The 10,930-nt window shown below is 40.3% G+C and overlaps 1 protein-coding gene across 1 annotated transcript; it reads right to left on the bottom strand.

The window, feature by feature from the left end:
• Positions 1-8,480: 8,480 nt before the first annotated feature.
• LOC107060205 (uncharacterized) lies at positions 8,481-9,530 on the bottom strand. Its single transcript, XM_015307797.1, has one exon. It carries the CDS (start codon positions 9,528-9,530, stop codon positions 8,481-8,483), a length of 1,050 nt encoding a protein of 349 aa, XP_015163283.1.
• Positions 9,531-10,930: the final 1,400 nt, after the last annotated feature.

The raw sequence follows: 10,930 nt of genomic DNA, 5'->3' as shown, positions 1-10,930 counted from the left end.
ACTCATACTATTAGAAAACCACAAAATTCAATTGTTCATGATTTTTCGAAAAGTAGAAGAGTTAGAAGATCAAAACCTATTACAAAAGATGAATCTTGCTCTTGCACACCAAAATAATGTCGAACCCCACAATATAGCCCTGAGTGTCTATTTATAGATGTTAGGAAAATTAGAACCAATTTCTACTTCAACTAGGAGTCCTATTTAATTATGTTTTTTACTGGAAAAGTCGGAACAAGGGTGGGGTGTCGCGCCAGCCATCGCCCCAAAATTATGTTGCTGAAATTCTAGTGTTGGTGCGCCGTGTCTGGCAGTGTGCCAGGCAGGCATGTCTGAAATCCCAGCCTTAGCGCGTCGCACCTTGCAGTACGCCACTGAAGCTTCTCTGAAGTTCCACCAGTGGCGTGCTGCATCAACCACAGGTTGGTTTTGCCTTAGTCATTTTCTCGCATGTCTTTGCTCCTTCTTTTTTCGTTCCAACTCCAATTCCCGCAAGAGTTTCTGAAATAACTAATCACATGTATTAGTGCACAATCATCACATGTTACACAAAAATCAAGCGAATAACTAAAGATCATTCTTTAATTCAATCAAAACATGGGCAATTATCGACAACTTAGTCATATAAATATGCCTAAGATCACCACCCCACACTTAATCCTTTGTTTGTCCTCAAAAAATCTTTAGACTATCAACTCTTTTTCCTATCCCTTGGACTTATCAACCCACCTTGAAATCAAAAAACCATATTTAATCATGATCTTGTAGTTCACAATGGATGCAACATTTCAAAAAATTTACAGCAAGTTATTATGCATATGCTTAAAGAATGACTTTTTTACTATTTTCCGAGCTAACGCAAACTCCTATGAACACACCAATTAGATAATCCAAACACATGCCATGAATTCCCTCACTCATTTGTGTTTAGTATAGCCTTTCACTCAAGCAATTATTAACAACAAGGCCTATTTTTCAAACAATCAACTCACTCTCACAAATGAAGTTCTTACTTCTCTCAACATGCCATAAGCTTGCCCATAGTGTATTCTCACTTTCGCATGGTATCAAAAGGGCTTCTATTTGATTGTAATGTCAGCTTAAGGTAAGGGAGGGAATATTTAGGAATCATTTTAGTGACTACACCTCCCTAATGCACATGTGATTGTTTTGCCAACAAAAATCCTCCTTAGCTTTTCTTTCTTCTTAGTACACACTTCATGAATATTTTCCCCTTTGTTGATCCATCTTTTCCCATTATTCTCTTTTTTTTAATTACATTCCTTTGCACTAACCACCCTCACTCGAGATTCTAAGGTCCAAGTGAGGTACACAATATCCTTGGTAGGACCAGGGTCAATGTTTAGAACATATTTCTGAAATAGCCACCCTCAATTGCGTTGAGGTGCACAATGTCACTAAGGACCAGGGCCAAAATAGAGTTTCACTTATTCTTTTCTTTTCCACACAGTTTAGCATTTCACCCTTTCTCATATCAACCAACATTTTCAACCCTTCTTCTTAACATAGTGCATTAAGGATTTTATTAGGATCAAAAGACTTTGGTATCAAACAAACAGGTTTTGGCTTACCATGTGGCTTATGAACAAACAAAGGTAAAGGCTCAATGGGGCTTCACTAGGGATAATTTCAATGGTAGGCATACAATTAGAGTAAAGAGTTGGCTTTTTCAATGAACGTCTCAATCACATTCCCTAAGTAATACAAGCTACTCATTCACACACACCGAGAAAGTTCTAGATATCAATTGAAACAAGAACTAGAAATAACTCACCACACATGGAATCACAACACACATAAGGATTTATCAAATAGCATGCTCATACAACTTGCATTACGGTACTACTACACAATTAATCCCATTCATTTTTATGTAGAGTCAAAACTAAGAACATATGCTTGTTTCAAGGTTAACATTCTTTTGCATTTTTTCAATTATGACTACCCATGACGTCTGGATAACTTTTTCGGACATAGATTCAAAAGACCAAGGTTGGTTTCTCACTCCTACTCCTCTATGTGACTAATTTTCCCTTAAGACGGTCATCGTCCATCCATCATTGGGAACTGTCACTCCTACGACGACTCTAAGACTCAATAAAGTAGTAAAACTAGTTTTAGTCGGTTCAAAGGGACTATCCTCAATAAAAGTACCGAAAACAAACGATGAGGAACCCAAAATAAGAAAAATTAAAAATTTAGGCCTAAAACTAAAAACTAAACTTAGAAGTAAAGCTAGATTCGATAAAGCTTTAAACAGATATATACAAAAGAGACATATTACCCACCTAACACTTAAAAATAAACATTGTCCTCAGTGCACAAATAAAACAAAGCATAGAGATAGGAATACTCCATCAGGCCTCTAGGCCTCGTTGTCATCCCGACCATCATCAAAAACCATTTAGGCACTCGCCTCCTCATCGACAGTATCAACATTATCCTCCTCATCCATCGCCTCATCTGTAGTGGCCTCCTCATCATCTAGAGGCTCCAGAAAGGTGGGACCAGTCCTGCATATAAATGTTGCACTCTCGGACAAGGGGTAGCAATCCACCAAGGTTTCCATCTATTGATCAGTGACCGGACGTCCTCTTATCCACAACTGCAATTCCGCCAAGCCGAACATCTTAGCCATAACACTATCATCTCGGGCTTACCTCTCTTGGGCTGACAAGACAAGTCCATGAGACGTGTCCAGTGCCTTTGTCCTAGTCACATCAACTATCTTACCCGTCAAGTCAGGGTGCAAAGCAACAGTCAGGTCCACCGCTTCTTCCTCAATTCCCTCAGCCCTCAGAAAATGGGTTATCAACCCCCCGTAACAAAACCTCCACCTCAAATTATTTCTGAACTTCATCATATTTTGCCTCAGAATTGCCCCAACATTAATCGGCATCCTCTTCATCAACATACAAACCAGAACTACCCTATCTCGCGTCACTTTGTAGGATGTTTAGCGAGCAACAACATACTACAAACTATTTTCAACCACACCCGGGCTACCTGATTAAAATTAGCAAAGTGGAGGTAGAATGCCTCCAGTATCCTTGCTTCTCTCCCACCTAGCAGTCGATTCCACCCCTCACAATGTATGACATATATCTCTATAAGGGGGTTATTCTTTCAACCTATTGAAATCATCAGCATCACAGTTCGGGGTACCCAATAGTAGAAAATTTCACATCGTTACCCCGGATTGGCACAGTTTTATACTTAGTTTGGGTGAGCCAGTTGGCATAGAACTCCCGAACCAATGACAAATTACAATCCCCCGAATGTTCAAATATAAACCTCAGGCCCAAAGCTGTCAGAGTATTGTAAATTATGGGAAATTTTGATTGTAAGCGTACCTCATTCACATATTCATCGCCCATGTACTTAGCCTCTTTCTACCATTCAAACCATTCCTATCCATTTCTTTGTACAACTTTTTTTTGGAATTTTTGAACTGGTTCTTGGCCACTAGAAGACCCAGTAGCTTCGCCTTTCCGATTCCTCTTGGAACCCGCTCCACTTGCAACATTTTTGTCTTTTGGTGCCATTACTACCTAGTAAGAAGAAAGAATGGAGAAAAGGAAAAAATTAGAAATAAAGGGGGGATCGTGTGGCAGTTAAGAGGTGAATGAAGAAGAAGGAGAAAAGTGTAGAGAGAGAGTTAAGAGAAAGAGTTGGAAGGTGGTGAGTATTTATAGAGAGAGTGGAAGAGGAAGAGTTGGTTTCGGGAAAGTGAAAGGCTTAGTGGTTGAATTGATGGGTGAACTTTGGGACTAATGGTGGAATGTGGAAATTTATGAAAGAATTATAAAGGAAGAAGAAGAAGAAGAGTTGGAGAGAATATGCGGTGTGGGTCGGTGTATTGTGAAGAGAGTGGGGGAAAGAAGGTGATTTTAGGGATTTAAGAGGGTGGGTATGGGTTAGAACCGGGTCGAACCCGAATTGGGTCAACCTATCAGGAAACTGCACACAAGCGCGATGGAGGAGCGATGCGCCAGTGTTGTGCCACTGGAGGCGCTCTGATGGTCAAGACCTGGTGCGGTGCGCCACACAATGCGGCATGGTCTCCGCTCTGAAGTTTCCCTCCTAGCGCGACACGCCACTCAAAGCGCCAGGAGTTGTGCTCTGAAGTTTTAGGCCAGGCGCGGCACACCTGTGCACCTGGCTTCAGTTATATATATATTTATTTTTTTCATTTTCCCTATTACAAACTAAGTTACAAATAATGAAACATCCTATCTAGCTAAAACTAATAAATAAAAATACTTCCTAGATTCTAAGAATTGGAACTACCCTAAAGAAAAACATCAAAATCCAAAAATGAACTACCTATCTATTACATATTGTTCACAGGTTGCCTCATGTATATCACTTGATTTAACGTCGCAACACGACTCAACTTGGATCATTCATCATTTAGCTCAAGAGCCTCCAGATCACGATCCGCATCTTCCCCAAAATAATGCTTAACTCTTTGCCCGTTCACCAAGAACGTTGGGGTTTGTGCACCTTTAAGTTCCACGGTACCATGTTGTGTCATCCTTACCACTTCGAAGGGACCACTCCTTGTACATCTCAGTTTTCCAGGGAATAACCTTATTCTAGAGTTAAAGAGTAGTACATTTTCTATCGGAGTGAAAGTACGATGAACTATGTTTTGTCATGCCACTGTTTTGTCTTTTCATTATAGAGCTTGGTATTCTCATACTCATGGAGCCTGATCTCCTCAAGTTCATGTAGTTGATTCACTCTCTTCCTACTGGCTAGCTCGGGGTCCAAATTCAACCTCTTAATCGCTCAATAAGCTTGGTGTTCTAATTCCGCCAAAAGATGGCATGCTTTACCAAACACTATGTGATAGGGAGAAGTCCCTATGGGTGTCTTATAAGCAGTCCTATACGCCCACAACACATCATCTAACTTCTCAGACCAATCCTTCCTCTGTGCATTCACTATTTTCTGCAAAATTTGCTTCACCTCTCTATTTGAAACTTCCACTTGGCCACTCGTTTGAGGATGGTAAGTTGTAGCAACCTTATGACAAATACCATACTTAGCTAGAAGAGTTTTCACTAGATGGTTAATGAAATGCTTACCTCCATCACTTATGATTGCCCTTGGAGTGCCAAAGCGAGTGAAGATGTGCTTATTGATGAACTTAATCACCACCCTTGCATCATTCGAAGGAAGAGCGACAGCCTCAACCCATTTACTCACATAATCCACAGCCACAAGAATGTATTGGTTTCCACTATATGGCAGGAAGGGACCCATGAAGTCAATACCCCACACATAAAAAATTTCCAGCTCCAAAATGTTACTTAGTGGAATCTCATGTCTTCTTGAAATAGTACCCAACCTTTGGCATTTATCACAACCCTTCACAAAAGCAATATAATATTTAAATAACGAGGGCCAAAAGAAACCAGATTGTAGTACCTTGTACGCTGTGCTCTCTCCTCCATGGTGTCCTCCATATGGGCTAGCATGACAACTTTCAAGCACTTTTTGAAACTCATATTCTGGAATGCATCTTCTCACCACCCAATCCACACCTTGCTTGAACAAGAACGGTTCATCCCAGATATAGAACTTAGCGTCATGATTGAGCTTTTTCTTTTGTTAGGTGGTCGCACCCAGAGGGTAATCTCCACTTACGATCAGATTCACAATGTCCGCATACCAAGGCACTTCAGAGATATCTTGTGCCATAAAATGTTCATCTGGAAACTCTTCCCGGATTTGTTCACCTTCATTCACATGGGAAAAAAATCCTCCAACCTAGAGAAGTGATCAGCTATTTGATTTTCAGTACCTTTTTTGTCCTTAATCTCAAGGTCAAATTCTTGGAGAAGCAATATACACCAAATCAGCCTTGGTTTAGCATCCTTCTTGTTGAATAGATACCTAGTAGCTGCATAGTCAGTAAAAAAAATCACCTTAGTACCTACTAAATATGATCTGAACTTGTCGAAGAACACTAGAGCTAGCATCTCCTTCTCAGTCACTGTGTAATTAGTTTGTGGAGAGTCCATGGTCTTGCTTGCATAATAGATCGAGTGGAACACCTTATATTTTATTTATCCCAACACTGCACCCACTGTTACGTCGATTGCATCACACATGAGTTCAAATGGTACTTCCCAATTAGGAGCGATTAAGATGGGAGCCTCAATTAAGTTCCTCTTCAACATCTCAAAACTTTCAAGAACATCTCATCAAAATCAAATTTCACCTCCTTCTCCAAAAGACTGCACATAGGTCTTGCAATCTTGGAGAAATCCTTGATGAATCTCTGGTAAAAACCTACATGACCAAGGAAACTTAGCACCCTTTTACAGAAATGGGAGGGGGCAATTTTTCAATAACCTCTACCTTGGCTTTATCAACCTCTAAACCCGACATACACACCTTATGTCCCAACAATATCCCCTCTCTAATAAAAAAATGACACTTTTCCCAGTTTAGCACTAAGTTAGTGTCCTCAAACCTAGAAGGTACCTTATCAAGATTCTGGAGACATACGTCAAAAGACTTTCCGAAGACGGAGAAATCATCCATGAACACCTCTACAAAGTCTTCCACCATATCATGAAAAATGGCCATCATACACCTTTGAAAAGTCATCGGTACATTACAAAGTCTGAATGGCATGCGTTTGAAAGCATAGGTACCATAAGGACAAGTGAACATGGTATTTTCATGATCCTCGGGTGCAATCTCTGGTTGTATCCGGAATACCCATCTAAGAAACAATAGTACTCCTGCTCTGCTAGTCGGTCAAGCATCTGATCAATGAAGGTAACCGGGTAGTGATCTTTCTGGGTGGCATCATTTAGTTTCTGATAATCCATACAAATTCTCCATTCGATCACTGTTCTAGTAGGAATCAACTCATTTTTTTTGTTCCTTACCACTTTCGTACCTCCCTTCTTAGGAATAGACTGCACAGGACTTACCCACTTACTATCAGAGATCGTGTACACAATTGCAGCATCTAGCCACTTTATTACCTCCTTTCTCACCACTTCATTCATCAAAGGATTTAGCCTACGTTGATGTTTTGCACTTGGTATGTGATCATCTTCCATCTAGATTAAGTGCATACATAATGCCAGACTAATCCCATGAATATCAGCCATTTACCATCAAATCGCTTTCTTTCTCCGCTTGAGGACCCTCAGTGTCGCATCAACTTGTATTTCAGATAACTCTGCAAAAAGTGTAATAGGCAAAGTTTTGTTAGTACCCAAATAAGCATACCTTAGGTGAGCAGGCAGCGTTTTCAGTTCCAACTTAGGAGCTTCTTCGATTAAGGTTTTGGGTGAAGTCCTTAACTCACGATCTAACGGCTCCACTCTATACTTGTGAGTTTCCACGAGAGCCAGATTCAAACATGTCTCTATCACTTGGGCCTCAGTATCTCCATCCACCTCATGGCCCACTAACACTCTTTCTAAGGGATCTTCGGGAACTACTAATTGCGATTCGACTATGTGATCTACCACTGTAATAGCAGACAACTCTTCATAGATAGAAGGTAATTTTATAGTGCGATAAACATCAAACACTTCAACCTTATCATGTGCCCTCATAGTTAATTGCCCAGCTGCTACATCAATTAATGACCTACCCATGACCAAAAACGGATGTCCCAAGATGAATGGAACTTCAGAATCAGGTTCAAAATCTAAGACCACAAAATCCATCGGGAAAATCAAGGAACCTACTTGAACTAACACATCTTCTACCACCACCTCTGGCCTAGCAATGGATCTATCAGCGAGTTGGAGAATGACAGTGGTTTGTTTTGGACTACCCAACCCACACTTTTTATACAACGACAAGGGCATCAGATTTAAACTAGCCCCCAAATCACACAACCCTCGAGCATGAACAAATTTCCCAATTTTAATATGCATAATAAAACTACCCAGATCTTTCAACTTTTTGGGTAGTCTATTTTGGATTCTGGAGCTATACTCTTGAGTAAGTGCTACAGTTTCATACTATGTGACCCTCCTCTTGTTAGCCACTATCTCCTTCACGTATTTAGCATACTTTGGGATGCTCTGTAAAATGTCAACGAAAGGCAGATTAATGTGAACTTATTTAAGGAAAGAGAGAAACTTACCGAAGCATTCATCCTCATTCTGCTTTATGAGCCTTTGTGAAAACGGAGGGGGTAGTTTCTTTTGAGGAACGCGTGTCTCAACATTGGAGCTCTTTACTACCTCTTCCACTTTCTTTTCCTTGGTACCTACCTCAGTATATCTCTTCTTTGGAGCTAGTTCCTCTAGTTGTATCCCACTTCTAGTACTTACCGCATTTAGATGCTTTGGTTTGGGTTCAGTATCACCTGGCTGCCCACCTTGGGGACGCAAGTTCAGAGAATTGGCTACTTGCACAACTTGTTTCTCTAAACTCATTTGTGGCATTTGGATGTTTCTGATGTTCTCATCCTACTTATCTATCCTAGCATTTGTTTTTGTCCCTATTTCAGCCATGAGCTTTTGGAGTAGCTCCTCATTAGTCATCCCCCCTTTTGGTGCGCTAGGATTTGCGCCTTGGTTAAGATTTTGGTATGGTTGCCCAGCCCCTTGTGAACGGTATTGGTTAGTCCCTTGCGCCTGATTTTGGTTTTGGTTCCCACCCCATGAGAAGTTTAGATGGCTCCTCAAACTAGGGTTGTAAGTGTTACCATAGTTATGCTGACCTCCACCCCTTTGCGCATTACCCACATAATTTATGGAATCTGGGTTTGCCTTACATTGTTCGGTTTCATGAGCTCCACTACCACATACCCTATACCAATTTGTTGCTTGTTGTACAACGTTTCTCGGTGCATGGTTTAAGTCCATTTGTTTGAAATGCATAGCTATATTGTGTTGCATTGCATCCAATTTGGCGTTTATGGTGGTAGCTTGATCTACATCTAAGATTCCCACGACCTTTTGGGTTGTAGTCCTAGGCATTTCCCTTTCATAACCTGGGTTCCCTTCTGAGAGCCTATTGATTAAGTCGAATAACTCTTCAAAGGTTTTTGCTAGAGCTTGTCCACCTGCTGCACTATTAAGAAGTACACATGCATTATAATCTAAACCCTCAAAGAAAGTGTGAGCAAGTACCTCATTAGTTTGCATATGGTGCAGCCAGGCATTCAACATTTGTTTAAAATGAGCCCATGTTTGGTACATATCCTCCCCCTGGTTTTGCTTAAAACATAATTTCTCACTCCTCAACCATGCGGTATTCTTGGATGGAAAGAATCGACTCAAGAACTTTTTTGCTAGATCATCCAAGGTAGTGATGGAGTTTGGTGGCTCAGAATCTAACCAGCGCTTGGCGGCTCCTAAAAATGAATATGGGAACAACGTCAGCCTCACATAGTCTGATGAGACTCCATTTGGGATGTATGTATCACTAATCTCTATAAAGTTCCTAAGGTGGATTTGGGGATCCTCGTGGGGGAGACCGGTGAATTGCCCATTAGAATGGATGAGTTGTACCATGCCCTATTTTAGGTCAAATCTACCCCCCCCGATGGAGGTTTCCTAATCCTAGATGCCACATTGGCTGTGAGTGGGACCGCCACATAACGGACTGGTCTTGCTGGTATGATAGGGGGTACCTCTTGGTTATTCAAGTTTTCTTGGTTGTTCACGTTGTCTTGGTTATTATTCTTATTATTTCCATGAAGACCTAACCCCAATTCTCCTTGGCATCCTAGATTGGCCATTTTCCTGCGTCGGCGTAGAACTCTTTTTGGTTCGTTGTCTGGTTCGACAAGTTCTCCTTTCCGAGCCAGACTTGAGAGTCAACTGCCTGCAATAAACAAGCTAAGATCAAGTAATTAACACTTGAATATTCTAATTGTAGACTTAAGAAGTTCGAATATAAATCAATCTCTAAGCCTCGGGCGGCGGCGCCAAAAACTTGTTGCTCCCAATATACACGCAAGTGTACGTGGTCGCGCAAGTAATATAGATTCTTAAAGAAACGATTTATCGTTCCCAAGGGACTTATGATGAACTTATATCTAACACTTAACTCTACAAATAAAATAAAAGTAAATGTTTTTAGAAATGGTGATGATTGTTAACTACTACTACTAATTATGCAATATATAAAAGTAACTAATTGTGAACGACTTTAAGATGATGTTTCAAGCAATTAAAAGACAATTCCAGAGATGCAGCATGCAATGAATCTCATGTATCATATTCTCGGCGTAGAACTATTTTCAGTTGTCAAGTTACTAGTTTACAGAGTTAATTGTATGAATCGGGTATTAAACCTCTAGTCGCCTACTCCAGTTAGATGTCTAACTGCATCGTTGAGCAGGGAAAAACAGGCCTAATTGGCGAGCATTTATATTTCATCCTATTTCGTAACCAAACAAGTTTTTCATCCGGGCGTCCCTCCTAAACACAAATCACCTCAACTTAATGGATCGATCGAGCTCTCTATATTCTCTTGTCTATCTAATCCCTCCTCTCTCGATTTTAATATTAGACAATAGATTTATCTTATGGTGATCAAGCACAAAATACTAAAACAAGAATATATACGTAACTTATAATGACAACCAAGAATTAATTCATAAACCTTAAATATTCAACATTCGATTCGTAGCTACAGCCCAGAACAACGGCGTTTAGCCACTCATACTATTAGAAAATCACAAAATACAATTGTTCATGTGATTTCCGAAAAGTAGAACAGTTAGAAGATCAAAATCTATTACAAAAGATGAATCTTACTCTTGCACAACAAAATAATGTCGAACCCCCACAAGATATCCCTAAGGGTCTATTTATAGATGTTAGGAAAATTAGAACTAATTTCTACTTCAACTAGGAGTCCTATTTAATTATGTTTTTGCTGGAAAAGTCAGAACAAGGGTGGTGCG

This window comes from Solanum tuberosum, unplaced genomic scaffold, assembly GCF_000226075.1.
Source record: "Solanum tuberosum cultivar DM 1-3 516 R44 unplaced genomic scaffold, SolTub_3.0 scf00067, whole genome shotgun sequence".
Taxonomy (NCBI): Eukaryota; Viridiplantae; Streptophyta; class Magnoliopsida; order Solanales; family Solanaceae; genus Solanum; species Solanum tuberosum.
This window is presented reverse-complemented; position numbering and strand designations above follow the sequence as displayed.

Excerpts from the sequence above, each read along its gene's own strand:
- LOC107060205 (XM_015307797.1), bottom strand. The coding sequence starts at position 9,530 with ATGGTACAACTCATCCATTCTAATGGGCAATTCACCGGTCTCCCCCAC.